This window comes from Anguilla rostrata, chromosome 14 (assembly GCF_018555375.3).
Source record: "Anguilla rostrata isolate EN2019 chromosome 14, ASM1855537v3, whole genome shotgun sequence".
In the NCBI taxonomy this organism is placed as follows: domain Eukaryota; kingdom Metazoa; phylum Chordata; class Actinopteri; order Anguilliformes; family Anguillidae; genus Anguilla; species Anguilla rostrata.
Window position 1 is genome coordinate 14302739 of NC_057946.1, and position 19346 is coordinate 14322084.

The following is a 19346-nucleotide window of genomic DNA, read 5'->3' on the forward strand; positions in this document are numbered from 1 at the left end:
CTGAAAAAATGTAATTACACAAACAATGAAGGCTAAATGTGAGAAATAAATTTTTCTGCTTTGAAGCCATCCATGTTTGAGACACTAAGAATGCAGATCAGGGTAGTAATGGGAGGGGTAAGGGTTCACAAACCCCGTAATAGGTGGAGCAACAATGAACTGTCTGGACCAATCGAAACATTTTGACCTTTTGACCAGCAGAAGACTGTTTGGCTGAGTTACTGAAGGCATACGGTAATACTGCTCCTGTTTTGGGGCTTCTTGAAGCCTAATTCCCCAGCACTGGCATAGGGCTGAACCAGAGACTCAAAGATGGGATTAGGACACCGAGGGAACATGAGGACCAGCCCACGAACAAAGACCCCCATGGCATTAGGCCTCCTCAGTCCCGCTCACCACGCCCTGCCCGCTAACTGCTTCATGTTTTCCAAGAGCCGCTTATTTGCAGAACAGCTGCGCGGAGGTAACTAAAATACAGAGTCTTTGTTCCCTCATCTTTCCAGGGTAGAGTGTCGTGTGGTTGGGCACTGCTATCTCTTTCTAACCACCCCCACCCACCAAAACTCCCCACTCCCCCAATGCCTCTGCTGCTTCTGTCACTGAAGGGCTCAGCAGGGGCACTCGGTTTGGGGCGCGAGAGATGGGGTTTGAGAAGACATTGGCACATTTCAAAAAAGATAAAAGCAATTAGAGAGGGAGGTGGTGAAGATAGGGGGGGGAGCAGGGTATTTTCAGATGGGAACAGGACAGAAGGCTTGATTCACACAGCGCTAAAACAGACGAGCACCTGTTAGAAATGAGGCACATCCTGTGGGCTGGTGCCTCTCTGTGAGACACATGCGGGGTTTCGTGTGTGTGGTGTGCAGGTGTGCACAAGAAGAACAGGAGCACATGCTGTGATGAAGGAAAACCACACACACAAACACATACACACACACACACACACACACACACAAACAAGCCCGCCACAGCAAATACAGTACATACCCCAGTCTTCCACCACACACACAAACACACACACATACACACCAGCCCCTCACAGCACACACACACACACATGAATGAACATCACACATATACTATACACAGACACAGTGCACATTCAGACCGTACTAATACAGGCAAACACCGGGTAAATAGGAGACTCATTGAACTGGCCACACCCCGCATGATGTTGAATTGGAATTTGAACTGGAATTACAGGAAGTAGGAATTAATTAATTGTAATTCAATCAGTCACACTACAAGATAACTTCATTACATCTGACATATAATTAACCACAAAATATCAATAATTACATCATTAATTTCTAAAAATGATTCCCATTTTATTAAGTCATGTAGAATCATAAGTAATTTTGCTTTTCACATCAATCTTAGTATCTACTGAATTAACTAGATTAATGCTGTTTTAGAGCATTGTGATCTAGACCTCACAGAGAGAATATTTTTATTTTTAAAGCCACAATCGCTTTCATTTCCAATTCAATGTTTTACAGACACTTAAGACTTTGCTTATCGACACATTTAATTCATATGGCATAGCGTGTATTTTTCATTAAAATCAACATAATCTCGGTAGTCACAATCAATACCTAACTATACAATATACTAGAATATTATAATAAAATAATTATAATAATATTATAATAAAAAAATGTCAGGCCTGAATGCACGTTCTTAATAATTTTTATTAAACTTACTAGACAAGTTCAATTTGTATATAAATTGCAATTCTGATCTAAAACTCACATAGGATATCCTGATAGTTGTTAAAGGTATCAAAAGTGAACTTCATCTAAAGAAAGTACTTGAATATCATTGAATTTTAATTCTGCTTCCATTGAATTCAAATAGCAATTCTGCTTCCTGATTGCTTGCTCAATTCATAATACATTTCAACTTCAAGAATTGAATTGGAATTAAAGGAATTAATTGGAATTCGCAAATCATTTTGAAATTGTGCACAACCCTGATGCTCATGCATGCATGCACACACTCTGTTCTATACAAGTGCATGCCACACATACAGTACACCCACAGACACACACACAAGTATGTGCACAATCACTCACAAATGTAAATGAACAAATGTGACAGGTGTCCCACCAAAACCCACAAATGTGACATAACCTGTGATGTGACATAGACTGTAATCCGGTTCTCAGGGCAAACACATTTTGCTTACAAACACCTGCCAATGAGGATAAAGGACATGCATGCTCCTGTGGGGAAAAGAAGAAACTAGCCCAACATTACACACCCACACACACATACGCACACACAAATGCACATGCACACACACACACACACACACACAGGCGCAGTAAGGTTAGCATGTAGCAAGTTACCCACATATTAGCACATAGCCTCTTCCCCAAATTGTGGAACTTTCCTGTTGTGGGAAGGGTTTCTGTGACCTGTACTGCCAAATGGCCAAATGCCAAAAGCCAAAATGGGTTCACCCCAAAATGACACTAGCTACCCTACGCTAAGCCCCCAGTGACTTGCTGCCTTTCATTTGGTTTGTATGTCAGACAATGCCAGCACTGTGAAGTCACATATAGCACTGAAACACAGAAATGTGCACTGTGCGTAATCACTGGGAATATACAGAATATTACCCATGCAGGTGTTGTTTGGGACATTCTCATCGTTCCCCTTTCTCACAAACGCAGCTTGACGCATGTTAGAGTTCATCTCTGTGATGTGAGGTGAGGCACATCCTCTGTGGCACAGTCTCGCACGCTCACAGGTGAAGCACAGAGGTGTGCCACTCACGGCCGAGATGGGCAGCTCTGCCAAACGCACACGACAGCTCAATCCTTTCACTTAACGCTTGAGAGCCCTCCTCCTTTCAGCCTCACCTGGGGGGGGGTGAGGGAGGGGTGAGGTCACTCAGCGGGCAGACAGCTTTCCTCTCTGGGAATGTGAGCATTCTGAGTCACTTGACTGGACAATCAGTACTCACAGACACAGCACAATACTGGCACATAAATCTCCATTTAAAAAAATAGAGAAATAAGTGAAAACTTGTTTTACTTTCATTTTTATGAGGACCACTTAGTCACTACTGCCTGTGAAAGATGAGGCTTATACGTTTTGCATCACCGATCAGCCACAACAGTAAAACCACCTGCCTAATATTGTGTAGGTCCCCCTCGTGCCGCCAAAACAGCTCTGACCCGTCGAGAGTTCATAAAATCATGTGGAAATAATTCACTCTTTAACAATATCTTAGCTTTTTATAGCCGTGTAGCAACTAATAATGTAATAAACTACTAATAGTGTAATAACTCCCAATAATGTAATCCATTTCAGATGTTTTATGTAATAAAAACCAATAATGCAATAAGTAGGAGTAGTAGTAGTGTACTTTATTGATCCTCGGGGGGGAATTTGCACTGTTGCAGCATCAAAGACAACAAAGTAACACAATAAGATACAAATTTACAGTAGACACAAAATATCAGATACAAATATACAGTAGATACAAATATATACAGAAATCAAAATATACCAGAGGACACCTTCGGAGGTGGAGTCCATGCCTCGACGGGTCAGAGCTGTTCTGGTGGCACGAGGGGGACCTACACAATATTAGGCAGGTGGTTTTAATGTTGTGGCTGATCAGTGTATATACAGCAAGTTTGGACTCAGACAAACAGTACACATGCTAAAGCATTACAGCCCTTAAACTTCAAACGTGTGAATTTTGGATAGGACAATACCACAGATTCTTTCGCCTCACCTGAAGTTAAGAATACAGAACTGGTATCTGGTGTCTAAAGAATGTGTGGTGATACTCCCGAAATTGGCAACACAGGATCTAGGTCAGAGTGGATATCACTTTAATAGACAATAAAGCAAAAACATTCTTTCATTTTTGCATATGGCTGTGGCTAAACGTCTTTTTCATTTGCGTGATGTGCCCCAGAACGAGCTTGAGATTCAAGTGCTGCGAAAAATGTTTCAGGCAAATCAAGCCACAAAGGCTTCTCTGGAACACGAGATAACATGAGCTGTGGTTAGCTCATACATGCACAATTGAGGGATTGGCGGGTGGGGGAATCGAATAAAAGAGCATCTTTCATGCTCCAACTGGTATAATGACCTGACTGTGGCAAATTAAAAGTTTAATCTGTTTTTCATATAAAGAAAGCTACGTACACGTACTGTACCTACTCACAGCGGAATGGCCCTAACCTGGTTCACCCATGCTAGTCTGGAATGATTGGCCTGTAGTAGTTTTTATTCATTGATTTCATAATATGTTAAACAGAAACGTACCCACTGGGGAACTCAGTAGTTGATGGAAAATGTGTGGAAATCCTTTTCATTTCCCACAAGCACTTTTAAGCAGGGCTGTACAGAGACCTTTTGAGGGGCAAGTGCTAAGTAAGAAAAGGCCACACCCACCCAGAAAAAACTGTTTTACAACACCTAGTTATTGTACAGAATATATTTTACCAAAATGAATGAATGAAAAATAATGACAGCAACAATTATAATACTAACATTATTTTTTCATCAAATAAAATGGGCACATACAGGATACTTTGGGAAAAAGTAGCGGGATCGGGCACCGGGAGCCACCCCCTCTGCATGTACCTGCCTTTAAGTGTAAATACCCAATTAGAAGTTCTGGGGTTAACGTTGGCCTCTTTATGAGCCTTAGGGTTCTTGGCTCTAAGGGTTATTGTGTAATCTGTTTCTGGCCAGGAAATAAACTCAAGATTTTCAGCTTTGGCTTGGGCAGGGGGGTCAACGAAGGCCATTCTGTCTCAGGATTTTGTGCCAGCTTTTGCTCTTAATTATTCAATTATCTCAATCATGTCTTGATCTGTCATTTTTATAGGCCTAAGCACCAGCTACAGCCACAGACCGCAAGCATATCCTACAGATTTTACTACGCTCAAGTACAGGAGTGAGCCAGCTTAGTTTATAGAGCAGTCAGAAAACTAATTTGTTGGAAGGAAAACTTCATGTAGACCTCACCACCCATCTGGGACCAGAGCTGTGCACCCCTGCTTTAAGGAAATTGTACAGTCGCAAAGTTAAACTTTGACTGAATCAATCACTGAATACAGTGTGGAGACGCAACATGGCCGCAAAATTGTAAGAACCTTCACAATGTATGCTGTCAATGTTATAAACAAAAATAATAATAAACAAAACCGTCACTTCCCCCACACCCGCCCCGGGAGTCAGTCTCCACCGTTTCCAACAACACCACACCGGGTAGGCTATTAGGCTACTCATCACTGCGCTCCGGGGGAGAGAGCCGAAACGCCTCTCGATCTCTCGCTCCGATGATAATGATGATGATTGAGTTCGGCGTGCATCCTGATTGCCAACGGTGGCCTGATGGGGCTGTTTTTTGTTTTTTCTGTTGTTGGAGGCAGGTCCCGACGGGAGGTCTGTGTCCTGCTCGTCAGTTCTCGCAGAGCGCGGCTGGCATCGCGGAGAGGAAGGAGGGGGAGAGGGGTTTAACCGTTCTCAGGTAGGCTCTCCCGCGAGGGTAGGCCCCGGGAGGCCGAACGTCCTCCCCGCCCTCACATCCTCCGCGCAGACAAACAGATCCGGAATCCCGCGAGTGGCGGCTCCTGAGAGCTGCCTTTTCCGGTTCACTGCGCGGGGCGTTGCCAGGTACGCTACCTTTCCTCCAGTGACCCGATCCGTCATGACAGATAGCTCACGATTAGGTTTGTGTGTCTAATTAGCTCTGTCCTCCTGTGACTCACTCACCCTGCCTCATATCCAGACTTGTCTGGTCGGATTTCAGTTACATACAGCATGTTTAAAAAGCTCTGTATTTTTATATTTGAAGCGAGACATGAGATTCAAACTGTTTTGTACGACTTAGTCATTAGGCACTTCCTGTGACCTCCACTCCCACCCCTTTCCTTAGTGTTGTAAAAGTGTTGTGTATCCACAGTAAGGGAGGCCTATATTTCTGTAGGGTAGTATTATGCTTGTTTTTGTTTTCGCCAGTTACAATGGCTCAATTTGCTAATGAGCTGCACACACTAGTACGCTCCAGTCCTAGGTTAGACCATCGTAAAATATTTCATGACAAGACACAAGAAAAGTCTTCAGCTGTCATTCTCAAGCTTAGCAATATCTGTTGCCAGCTTGTCAGATCACATTAATGATTGGGTGGGCTGATTAAATGATAAGAAGTTGGCATAAAATCCAATAACAGATACAACTCTTCTTTCACACCTCTTATGTTCAACATACTGCCCGTATGTGCCCATTTGCCTTAAATCATTATGTTTCTTTTTAGCTTAAGGAGTGCCATGACATAGTTGGTCTCCAGAAGAGAAACAACTCCGGTCCTGGAGGGCTAGTCTGCGTTATAGTTTTTGTTCCAACCAATTACCTTTAATTTAGTTTTCTAACCACTCTATAAAATATGCTGGTTCAATCCTGTACTTTTTGGGTACACTTGCCGTCTTGCTGCAACTGGTGTTTATACAAATGTCAGATCAAGATATGAATGAGCCTATTAAATCATTAAGAACAGAAGTCATGAAATGGATCAGATCTTGTTGTGCACCCATGTTCCTATGTTAAGCAAATTATATAATTCAGAAGTAACAAAAATATTAGCAATGATCTGGCATAAATATGGCCTGGCTTTCATTCAAAGCATTTTGCCTATGAAACCCAGACTGGATCTATCTCTGTCTCCCTCCTTTCCTGATGTCACTTCTTTCTTCCTCCTCCACCAAATGCCCCCCCCCCCTTCTCTGTCCTCATCCGTGTCCCCTGAGAGAACGGTACATTGCCGTTCACAGAGGTGGAGGAGAGAAACACTGAGAGAAAAACACACACAGCGTGTGAGGCACAGTGTGAGGCCATCCCCATCAGGACAGGAGAGCTCGCCCTCCCCACATCCAAACCCCACAGGACCTGTCCAAGGGGATTCCACAAAGGAAACAAGGCCTTCTTTTTTCTTTTCCCTCTCTCCCTCCCTCCTTTCCCTAGGGTCCCTCATCACTTTAACCTTCTGAAAAAAAAAACAGCTGTGGCAGAGGATACAGAAGGTGTTTTTTTTTCACGAGTGTCAGTCGCATTAAGTGCGTGTTCATACCACAGACGCTGCTGGGGAAACACGATTTGGTGCGTTTCGCAAAACACGGTAATATTCACACCTGGGATCTGCACTTGATTGAAGGTGCAACCAAAGTTGACAGCTCCACTAGGAAGGATGATTCAATCAAAGCACCTAGAGGTTTGGCCTTCACTTGCACTAATCAGTTTTTCCAGGATGCAACTGCAGTAAAAAGCTAACATAAACTCTTTGTATTTATTTCAAAATAGAATGTACTGGGTAATAAGTAAACATTTATTTGCTGGTGAAAATTGTGGCCAAATCTCCAAGCTTTAGTGACCCAATCCACAGAAGGAAAACAGATTCAAGCAATGTGCTCTTGAAATGATTTATGGATGAATTCTGTGCCAACTGAAACCAGATGAGTATCAATTCATCCCATTTAATTTTTCAGTTTAGCCCTTCACAACAAATTAAAACAGCACAGCAGTATAGTACACATCACTGAGTTTATACGTGTCCAGTTTCATTAAATAAGCTGTCAGCTTCTGTACAAGCAGACAATTGTTCTGAATACTTTATAGTAAGCTGAAAACATTTTGGCTACCTTTTACCATTTAACTTCTTAAGATTTAGTATTGGTATTGCTCTAATGGCGATTTACATTTTTAAAAATCACTGGTGTGTCTGCCAGTCAGAAGTGAACTTCAAGTGAATATCATTACAGAACAGACACAGCATATTAGCCCTCCAGTTCATGAGTTTAGAATTAGCATATTTTACATTACGAAAGGAAATGTCAGAATTTTTCTGTTTATGAATTTGAGAAAATCTTCAGCTAGTGGCATACAGAACACTTTAAACTTAAAGTGATTTCACAGGGTTTAAAATTAATTTATTCATTTTTCAGACTACGCCCTGGGCCTTAACTAAAATATGTTTAAAACTTTTAGGGGGTGCTCTGCCCCCTCTTTGAGTGCAAACCCTTCCTTTGTTTGTCAGCCCCAATGACCGTTCATGTTCCCCCATTAGAGAGTGATTTGGATGTGTCCGGATGTGTCGGATGTTCAGTCAGGCACAGGAGATAGACGGGGGAGATGAGATGAGGGGGGTTCCTGGCAATGGGACGAGGCGGGGGCTCTGTCGTCAGGTCTCCATCACCATTAGGAGTGAGGGTGCAATGTGTCAGAGCCCAAATGATTTCATACACACTTCAGGAACTAATGTGAGCGTGACAAACCATTTAACAATCCAAACAGTGCTAAACAGAAGGGTGCAAGTTCTAACCCTTGGTAGGGGCAATCCTTGGTGTGGCCTTGATCAAGAACTGCCTCAGTGAGTGTCCATCTATCCAAGTGGCCAGTGAGTACCTTCAACATTAATCCACCCATCTCACTCAGCTATGAAAAAGCAAATCTTTATTTTAAAATTTTAGTGTTCTGTGATATTTGAATATCTCTAGGTAAATATACCCACAAAGGCACAGTTAAAATTTAGGACAAGAAGGACTGCACATAAGTAACATGCTTTAGGCACACACGAGGGCTGGGAGAGGCCATGTGAGCAGAAAGTGAAGTACTGATACACTCTTTTCACATTCAGTTTCCCCCAGATTTAATATTAAGAACCATTCAAGTCAGTAATGAATTTTATGGTCCATTACATGAGTTCCAATATCTGCTGCAGAAAAAGAACAACAATGAAGTTACTCTTAATCTCCAGAGTACAGCCAACTTCCATGTACACTATACACACGCGTGTGTGCACACGCTCATGCACGCACAAGTTCAAAAGAATTAAAATCTTTGTGCAGTAAATTTTTCCTCCAGTGTGAGGCTCCGCCCACATCCAGTTGTGTGGGTGGGTCAGGCATTCCTCTCAGATGGGGGAATGAACTGCAGGCCCAGGTGAGCAAAGATCTCCTCCTCTGAGCTGGCCCGCAGGTACCGCTTCTGTGTGTGTGTGTGTGTGTGTGGGTGAGAGAGAGAGAGGGAGATGGGGAAGAGTGAGAGAGTCATTCAGGAAACAGGTCTGTCTGTCTACTTGTGTGTGTGTATGTGTGTGTGTGCGCATGTGCGTGCGTGTGTGTGTGTACTTGTCCAGCTTTGTAACTCACCTGTTGACTGTCATATAGAGCGTGGCTGCTGAGAGACATGTGTTTCTCCTGCCCAGCCCAGCGTCGGAGGTCCCGCTCAAAAAGCTGCAGAGAGAGAGAGAGAAAATTATTTTATTTATTTATTTATTATTTATTATTATTATCTTATTTTCTTTTTTGGGATTATTATTATTATTATTATTATTATTTTGTGTTTGTCGTTGTTACTACAGTTAGACACAGCAATTGTTTGGTTCAATTCATGTTCATGCTCTAATGTCTTTCTGTATTTCTATATGCACACTTATATTTAATAATATACACAATATTTAATTATATATTTCATGCCAATAACTCATTTTGAATTTGAATTTGAGAGAGGTCTAAATTTCAGTGTCCCTTCAATGCCCTTTGACGGAAGGGGGGTTAGGCAGGAGGTACTGGCCAGATAGAGGCCTGGGTCAGCCTCAGCAATCAAAGATACCCACACAAGAGGGTAAGTGCTGAAGAGGGGGATGGACCGGAGGTCACACGGAGGAAGAGGGAAACGGGTAAAAACAGAGGGACACACTAGGGTAGAGCTGATTGGCAAACAGAGAGGAGGGCGAGAGAGAGGAAGAGGGGGCTCGAAAGGGAAGGGTGGGGAGAAGTGGATGGCAAAGACAGAACAGAGGGAGGGCCCTGGTGCCAAAACCGCTGACCGTAGCGCAGGTTGCTAATTAACCCGGGCGGACAGAAATTAGCCCATTAATTAAGCAATTAACACCTGACCTCCCGGGCCAGCTGGGCTAGGCCATGACTGGCAGACCGCATAAAGCAGTCCTGGCCAGTCGTCAGGGTGACACCAATAAGAGACCGACCCCAATCCATCACAACCAATCGTGGGGCCAATATCCAGCACACGCTGCCCCTGCTGTCTGATGACATACAGCCCATTACCTCTCACTGACTTTTAAGTGGAAAACTGTTTCTGACATTCCCCACATGGAAATATCACACACTGAAGCATCACAAACCTGCGTGAAAGCTGCCTTTGTAACAGTCTCAACACAGACAGTCAGGAATGCTAATATATCTAGGATATTTATATATTTTGTCAACATCATAAAAAACCTCTCATCTCCAAACAGGCAATAAAGACAATGAAAAAAACATTTACATTATATTAAACAAGTTATAGTGACATGCCGCTTGATTAATCTTTATTAGTCACAGAGTCTGGGAACATTGACGGTACACAAAGGATGATGCAAACGTTTTGTTTATGTATCATAAATTCTCAAAAATTGCAAAACGTGGATGTTTTTTTAATGACGCCAACCATATGAGCAACAGATAAGGAAGTAATAAAAATAAAATAACGGTAATAAAAGGAAGTAGACATGTAAAAAGAAAGCAGAAGTGTGCACCAATCACAACACTGAACCAAAATGGCATGTTTGGCATGGCATTGTGTATAAACTGGCCCCCCAGGTTTGGGTGACATGAGTGGCTACCTGCGACCCGGTCCAGCCCAGCAGAGCAAAGGCGAACTGACTGACGGGCGTGACGACCAGATCCACTCTCACGGCCTTCCAGTCCGGGGACTCGCTTGCTCGCCGCCCCAGAGCAGAGTCCTTATCCTGGGGCTGCTCCTCACAGACGGCCAGGGGATGCTGCTGGAGCCTGGCGTGACGCCGCTCAAGTCTGAAGATGCAGAAGCACCTCTCGAAGCGGTCCATGTTATGAGGGGGGCGGGCGGGCCCGTCCTTGGCCTCCAGGTAGGAGTTCATGTTGGTCTTCTGGTATAGCAGCAGACCCTGAAAACAAGCCATCGTTTGAGATGAACGCAAACCCTTCACAAGAGGACTCCAGAGGTGCCAGGAAAGATGTTTTATACATAAACCAGATGGTCAGCTCCTGCATTTCCTTCCTCCCTTTGCATTTCCTTGAATTTTAACTTATTGTAGTCATGGTTATGTGAGAAATTAATTCAATAGAATAATTTCAACATATGTGCCGAGAGCACATTTTGTTAGTCTTCATCATGAAAATGCTCCTTCCTCACCCAAGATGCAAAACAGCTACAATAATCTCCCATTTTACAATCTCTCGTCTAGATTACTGTAGCTCCCTGGCCTATTGGCCTGAGCTATCAAGCCACTGGAACTGGTCCAAAAAGCTGCTGCCTGCCTGGTCTTTATCTTGCCTTCTTTGGCTTGCAATTCAAATCTCTCACACTGGCATACCAAGCTGTGAATGGTTCTAGCCCTTCCTATCTACAGACAATGATTACACCACACACGCCAACCACACCTCACTGCTTAGCGTCCTCTCACCAGCTGGCTGTGCCATCACTGAGCACCTGGCATATTTGTATTTAATAGTAAAAAAAACAAATCCTCTCCCTTTATCTCAAAGGCAATGAGGTCTGCACCTGGGCGGTAGCCCTTATATGACAAACTTACACGACTGTAATCGTGTTGGCTGAAAGCATCTGGTAAATGACTAAATTGTAGATTCTTTTTTTTTGCCATTTTCTCCCATTTTCTCCCCAATTTAGTCGTTATACCAATTCCCTGTGTGTATCACAGTCCTGGTCGATGCGCTATCCTCAGTCGGTCTGGGGAGGGTATAGACTACCACATGCCTCCTCCGATCGCCAGCCGCTTCTTTTCACCTGACAGCGAGGAGTTTCACTGGGAGAGCGTAACGCACGCGGAGGTTCGCGCTATCTCCCCCAGATCCCCTCCCTGCTGAACAGGCGCCCCGACCAATCAGTAGGAATCGCTAATGCAACCCTCACCGGCAAACACTGCCAATTGTGTTCATAGGAATGACTGACCAAGCCGGAAGTACCGCTGCAAGGGATTGAACCTGGGTCTCTGCGGTGGTAGGCAAGTGCTTATACCTCTACGCTACCCAGACGGGCCTAAATTGTACATACATGTAGGCGACGCCCTAATATCTGGTCTGGAGACATACTATTACGATCACCTCTGAGCCAACTGGGCAGAGGGAGACGCCAGGCCTCCCAGGGTGAACAAATGTAAATATACTTTGTTAACTGCGCTACAGACCCACGTGCTGTGTACGCAGAATGTTGAGTGACGCGTGGCCGGCTGGGTGCGGTCACGGCTGCCGCCGGGCTGGCCGCAGCTGCAGGAACCGCGCAGCCACCGATTTCACCGAGCGCAGAAGGGAGGGACAGCTGCACCTCGCTCGCTAAGCACCGGCTGCAGCAATCAGACGGCTGCATTAGAGGGAGAGCGAGACGGGCGATCCAGGAGACAGCCCCAAAGGCTGCAGGGAGCTCAACCTGTCCCTGCTAATCGTCTCTTTCACCCTCAGATCTGTCAGCCAGCGCCCCGGAGGCCGCGCCCAATCGCACCAGACTGTCCTGCTGGAGCCCTACGAAGGATGGAAAGCCGAAAAAAACGGCCCGAAAACTGAAGCCCTCTTCTCAACATTAGTTATCTTTCATTTGTTTTTTTGTTTTTCCCTTTCGCTCTCTCAAACCCCCGGCCCTGGGTGCAATTCTAATTTGGCTCTGATGATTGGACAATCACATTCTGTTTTAACACTGTTTTAATAATGGTGGTTCTTCAAGGTTCCATCTGGTAAAGAAGATTCCATTTGGCGACTGGAAGACCAGTTCTGCAGAGAATTTTGAGCAGCCTATATTGCTAGCTATTCAACAATGCGCACTCTGAAAATACTGTACAAAAAAAAAAAGAATTTGAATCCTTTTGAATATTTTATTATCAGTACCAGGAGCTTTAACCATGGCAGAGAGAGAACTTTTGATGTTAGTAATGAGGAGCTGACCATCTGGTCTGATTGGGCAGGGTCTAATTGAGGGTCTTACCCGAGCTTCCAGCCAGCTGACCACTTTTGGCATCAAGCCCTCCTCTTTCCCCTCCTCTGGGTGAGTGATGAGGAAGTCCACGTCGTGTCCGGTCGGCTTGCCCCTGCAGAGGACGCAGGGAGACACCCATCTTGGCCTTCATCCTCAAACGCACCCCCCCCCCCCCTTCCACACCCCACCCCAGAAAACAACCCTCACAATTACTCCAAAGCTGCAGTAAAGAGAAAAAAAACCCCTGAACTTCCACAAACCTCCTGAATCCCCCTGTCAGAGTTATTCTCGCCCCCGGCAACACTGCCTGGACCGCCTCTTCCACGATCTGACTAATGGCGTCGGCTTCTGCCTTGGTGACGGGCGTGTTGAGGTCATCGTAATACTGTAGACCTGAGAGAGAGGGAAGAGAGAGAACACAAATAGAAGTGATGCTCACTTTCAAAAAGACCTTTTATTAAACCAGATAAAATGTGGTACACAAACCACAAAAACAGTTAAGAATTTCTGTCTCAAAGCACATTCAAATTTACAGAGGAGTGCAGCGAAACAAAGAACTTATTTAACCGCCAATCTCATCAGCCGTAACGTGCCTCTCAGCCACCCGCACGGCAAAGTGCTGCTTCCATCGTCCATTTAAACGAGTCATCGGTGCTCACCGAGTCAGAAAAAGCCCATTCCAGCCATAATATAGAGACAATCAATGAAAATATTGCAAAATGAGACTGTATTTCAATGCTTTGCCTTTCCTGCCTGGCCCAAGGATCACACAACTAGCTTTCCCTGCACAAGAATTATATTTATCAATGTGCAATGCGCTCTCCTTTCCTATAACTAAAAATACGTTAAATGCCACCATCACCAATTTATTATCAACTAAAATAATGGCCCTAGCCAAGAGCAATCAATGAATAAGTGAGAAAACATCAACCATTTTAAAAAGATTCAACTCCTATACACGCAGGATGATCTTGATAACTTGTTTGAGGTAAAGACACTGCAAGATCCTCCACAGTAGGGAGAATTGTGGAGATCAGTGCTCCACCCTGGAGATCAGTGCTTCTCAACCCTGCTCGAGCCACAATGTCTTTTGGTTTCGGTCGTCACATGACCTTAATCGGTCAATTAACGTGGCTGATTCAGCTCACCTCATCTTGTTTTTTGGTCTGAACTTGGTTATTGACTTTAATGTGTACATGAAAGCCAGCAGATACTTTGGACAACCAGCATCAGGGTTGAGAACCACTGCTGTAGATGCTCAAACTCCTGCCCTCTGCCCAGTAAACCCACTGCTCATCTGTTACGCTGATGATTCTGATGACTCTGAAAACTGCTTAGGGCTTTTCCCCACAACATGCCTGCTTGATCACTAGCTGTTAAGTTACTTCTGTTTAGCTCTAGCAAACTATTTTGGAAGCAGAGCACAGGTTGCAGTGGGTAGTCAGCAAGCACCTCAATTCCTGGGACATCTGGGAGGGACTTATGGCCGGACTTTCAATGAGAGGACCGGTTCCAGTTTGGCGCGGGTTCTGGACCTGCACGCTGCCCAATGAGACCCTGCAGCCTCCACAGTGCTTGTATACGTACTGATGGTCTATTAAGTGTCTAGGATAGATGTCTGTCATAATAAATGCCTGTTTGTCTTTTTTAGAGTACTGTGTGCTCTACTGGGTTTTCTCTGGGGTTGTGGCTATGGATGATGTGGCTCAGTCTTACGCCCATCACCATATAATCGTACAGGTGGATTTTAGAACGTAACATCGGTAAAATGCTAACTTGTATAAAGCACATCATAAATTGAGTAAAGCATCTGCCCCCCCCCCCCTCATTATTTCAAGAAGGATATCCTTTAAACTATTCAATTTTAAAATGAAAAAAGGGAGCGAGAGAAAATCAAGATAGCCAGAGAGAGCTGAAGCCAGTCGCACAGCAACATGTCCCAGAGAGGAAACATAAATATTCATTTTTGCTGTTTCTTCCAAAAAATGAAGACCTCAGGCCATATCTGCCATTTCCTTATTTCATCATCTGCCCACATAAGACACTGGAGCAGACAGACTCGGTCTGCCCTGGACTGCAGCCACTGCACATTCACAGGAGTGTTAAACAAACAAAGCACAATATTAGCAGCACGTTTAATAGGATTATTACTGAAGCGTCTAAGAATATGACAGAGTAATGATGTGTAGCGGTGCTAGCGCTAGCTACAGGAGGGTTAATAAACCTAATCTTCACAAGTTTCTCATTAGCTACATTCACACACAGAGGGGGGTGCAGGCGGGGGGTCCCAGAAAACCCCCTTCCCCTGCGGTTACGCATCATTAAATCGCAGAGCTGAAATCAAAAGCTAAAGTGGAGGGGGACTGCCTCCACTGAAACAAAATGCCTGCAACGCTACTCGCTGCAACCAGCAGTCAAGGCTACACATATATGGAAGGCAGACAGGACGGAGCATGCATGCTGGTGGTGCGGAAGAACCATACCTGCCTGCTGGGTGTGGTTAAGCTTGTACCCCAACTTCACCACATCGGAGGGGCGCCGCAGACCCTCCCGAAACCAACGATCTGCAGTTTTCACCCCCACCCCAAAAATGCCCGTCAGCGCCTGAGAGACAAACAGAGTGGTCCTGGTCAGACACCTGAGAGAACGAGCATGCCCACTGGAAGAGCCCCCCTCTCACGGCAGACCTTCATTGCCTGGTACAGCTCAGAGTGCAGCACCGTCTCCACCTCGCATGATTTCCCATCTTCCAGGATCTCCTGTAAAGAGAAAGAGAGAGAGAGGAAACATATTTACACATAAACCACATTCAGCCACTCATTAAAGCACATTAACATACATTTCCAATTTCAAAGAAATGAGAGCAAGAAGGAGAGAGAAACTTTCATTATCCCCAAATTCAATTATCATTAAATATATGTTCATAGAATAATACGTACGATAATCTCAAAAATAGTTGATGACGCATATATCATGCCATGCAATGCAAATGAGTGTTCAATTGATTCTGAGAGAGAAGGGAAAGACACAGAAAAGGAAACAATTCCCTGAGTATATGACAAAACCCTCCCCCTCAGTCAAACACCACCCTCACTAGCCTTGAATTGACCTGTCCCACCTTAATTACTCTCTGTGAATGGCCCCCTAGACACGGCAAGCCCTGGAGGTCCTCCATCTTCTGCACGGCCTGGGGGAGGGCCTTCAGCACAGACCCCGCCCTCCTGAACGCCACGCTCCGCCCCTCATCCTCACAGAACTCTGCATTCTCTGCCAGTACCAGGAGAGCATCCTATGGGAACAGAGGCTGTTAGGGTGATGCTAGATTCTGAACATGCACAACCCATTCGCCCTCTGCCATCCAGCTCCAGAAAGCGTGCTCCTTCATCAAATGTGCACCACAAATAGACCACCAATTTGAGATGCAATAAGGCACATGCATTATTTCACACTACATTCACTTAGCAGATGCTCTTATCCAGTGCAACTTATAAAATGAAGAAATAAGTCGCGAAATGATAAGCCAAGATGAGCTGAACAGTCTGTTGTTGTCATAAAATATTCTCATATTTTTTACGCATGTTCAACACATTTATAGGAGCAGCAGTGACAAAGGAAAAGGACAATTAACACTCCTAAAGCCAGCAACAGTGTAACAAGAACAGTCATCGTGAACATGCAGGTTTTTAGCATGGGAAAATACGCTACACATTTTGTGCAGTTTCACTGTGTCAGAGCCATAGAACATGGAACACTCCACTCTGGAATGTAGATCTATAGAAAATAGGACAAAAATGTGACCAGAGCATTGTGAGAAAGAGACGGACTTACTGTGAGCAGTGTGTTATGGTGCTGCAATGGCGTTCTCCTCTGGCACGCATATCCTTTCATTGTGGTCACCATGGCACCAGAGCTTGGCTGCGTTCTCACCTATTAATCACAGTTTAATCATCAACTGAACAGAGTGACAGACATTAAATTCAGAAGAAGCAGCTTAAGAAACCTGGCACCTAGCAAGACCTAAGTTACGGTGAAAAACAGGGACCTAATACAACTTTTAAAAAAAAGTGAATATGGGACCAATTTCATTGATGAATAAACAAATAAATAAATATTACTGGCACCCAACGTGGGGCCAGACATGTCCGATTTCTACCCTAATTTGGAATATGCAATTAGTTACATTCAACTGGCAATTAGATTAATGCACAATCCCCACAGCCAATTTGTGAGAACGTTCACATCTGCAGTTCTCGTCCAAAACACGTGGTGTTGCCAGTGTGCTTTCACAACACAGCACACAGCCAAGCCTGCATAGATAGGGACAGGGAGGAAGACCTTTCATATGCGGCTTCGGGATGCAGTCCATGGGTGCCTGATAGGCCAGCAGGGGTTGCTAAAGAGCAATGAAACATGGACCCTTAACCGAATGCGCTTTGCCCTATGAAGCAGTCTGCCACAGCAGGCAATGGCACTGTACGGATTTGATCAGAGACTGTGGGGCTCGTCTACGCAGCACAGCCTGGTGCCTTAACCAAATGATCCACCCAGCAGCCCACATCTACTAAATGCATTAATCAAACAATGTACAAATGAGACTTAGTGTCCGTGCGTGTCAAAAAACAGTTGTTTCCTTCTCAAAATATGTATAGCTCATACTTACAATTCTGTCACTCGTGGGAGGAGTGCCAACACCAAAAAACACTTTTTTTTCTTCTCATTAACCAAAAAGCCAAGAGTGTACCTATGAGGGGCTGTGTTTGCCCCCCATACCAGCTGAACAACTCTGCAGTAAAACTGCTTAAAATAGATCAGCTAAGTGGTGAGAAACAGCAACCTGGCACCCAGGGGCTTTTTAAAGGTAAGAGTGAATAGCACTGGTCTGAACAGGAAGTCAGTGGATTCAGACGGGAGCCGACAGGAAGAGGGAAGGTCCTAGCCAACTCCTCTGGGAGCAGAGCAGTACAAACATTTCCTGACGGAACAGTACGTTCAAATGGAGGCATGGATCACATGAGAGATATCAGGAACCACGTGCCCAGAGCGCGGTGCCAGCCTGGGTCACGTGCTGGAGGTGCCCTCGCTCACCCACAGCCGGTGTCTGTCCTGGATGTCCACCGGATGGCCTGCCGCCATGCTATCAGTGAACCAGCTGATGTCCAGCAGGTGGGCGGGGACTCCTGTCCCTCCTCCCCCGGGTGTCTGTGCCTCCAGCCAACCCCGGACCTCCTCCCCAGAGTTGTTTTCTGACACAACGTGTGTGACAGATTGGCTGAACCAGAGAAGACGCCATCAGAACAGACAGGTGGCAAATGCAATACACGGATGTAAACAAGCCCTGTGATTTCTTGTCTGGACTATAACACCTTACTGGCCGGCTTTCCAGCCAAAGCTATCAGGCTGCTGCAACTGATCCAGAATGCTGCTGTCCACCTGGTCTTCACCCTGCCAAAATTCACATATGCCAAGTCACTTTTGAACACTCTTCATTAGCTTCCGGTGACTGCCAGTATTCAATTCAAATCACTCACCCTGGCATACCAAGCTGCAAATGATACATCTCATTCCTGTCTTCAGGATGATCACACTATACACTCCATCTAGACCTCTCTATTCAGCATTCTCTAACCAGCTGGCTGTCCCATCTCTTTGATCCCCTGTGCCACCCCCTCAAGGCTCTGGCTCTTCTTTGACCAACCTTCCCAAATCAGTCAGGAAGGCAGAATGACTGACCGTCTTCCACAAACATCTCAAAACTGAAATTTGCACGTGATACTCATGTTGGTGAACATTTCTTTAAGAATCAGGGAAGAAAAAAATCCTGAGATTATGTACAAGAAAAACGTATTTGACTACTTGTTTTTTCATAAAATCATGCCTTAATTTAAGCACGTTTAATTGGTTTCTCCCTTTCCCCACCTGTAACATTCCTCAACACAAAATCCTTTTCTCCTGCCAAGTCCAGTGAGGAAGGTTTTACGGCTCGCTCCCATCTTTCGCTCCAGGAGGAATATGATGACATGGGGGAACTTGGTAACCACAACATCATCGGTGCCGGCAGCCCTCGACTTTGTCTTCCTGCGTTTAAGGGGAACCATAAGGATTGCAGCTCAGCACCAAACAGTGCTCCCTAGCCGGATGGCCTGAGTAACAGCTCTTGAAAAACGACTGAACAGCGACTATAAGTAAGATGCAATAACAGAACAACACGTTAACAGCGCACTCTGCTGCAATAGGTGCAAAAGCGGCAGGCACACGTTCTTATACAGTTCATTGGGTAGGCGTAAATTACATCGATTGTCACTCAAAATAGATCCGACTAGGCAACCGGAAGTGGTATATATACGCGAGGTTAG

The 19346-nt window shown here is 44.9% G+C and overlaps 1 protein-coding gene across 2 annotated transcripts; it reads right to left on the reverse strand.

Moving 5' to 3' along the window:
• Nucleotides 1-1676: 1676 nt before the first annotated feature.
• polm (polymerase (DNA directed), mu) lies at nucleotides 1677-19088 on the reverse strand. Of its 2 annotated transcripts, none has more exons than XM_064306920.1 (11): nucleotides 18910-19088; nucleotides 18079-18262; nucleotides 16822-16920; nucleotides 16112-16282; nucleotides 15681-15752; nucleotides 15477-15597; nucleotides 13254-13386; nucleotides 13003-13105; nucleotides 10652-10954; nucleotides 9177-9260; nucleotides 1677-2867 (listed from the first exon to the last, which is right to left on the reverse strand). In XM_064306920.1, exons 1-11 carry the CDS (start codon nucleotides 19086-19088, stop codon nucleotides 2829-2831), a joined length of 1488 nt encoding a protein of 495 aa, XP_064162990.1. In that variant the 3' UTR covers nucleotides 1677-2828. The 2 variants fall into 2 exon arrangements, with proteins under 2 accessions (XP_064162990.1, XP_064162988.1); XM_064306918.1 differs by lacking the exon at nucleotides 1677-2867 and adding an exon at nucleotides 5406-9012.
• Between the last annotated feature and the right edge of the window lie 258 nt (nucleotides 19089-19346).

What these genes read in the sequence shown, in the direction of transcription:
- polm (XM_064306918.1), bottom strand. Translation starts at nt 19,088, where the DNA reads ATGGTTCCCCTTAAACGCAGGAAGACAAAGTCGAGGGCTGCCGGCACC. An exon ending in TGTGTTGAGGAATGTTACAG is followed by an intron (nt 18,263 to 18,909) that starts GTGGGGAAAGGG and finishes TCTCTGGTTCAG; the next exon opens with CCAATCTGTCACACACGTTG. An exon ending in CTCTATATGACAGTCAACAG is followed by an intron (nt 9,013 to 9,176) that starts GTGAGTTACAAA and finishes ACACACACACAG; the next exon opens with AAGCGGTACCTGCGGGCCAG.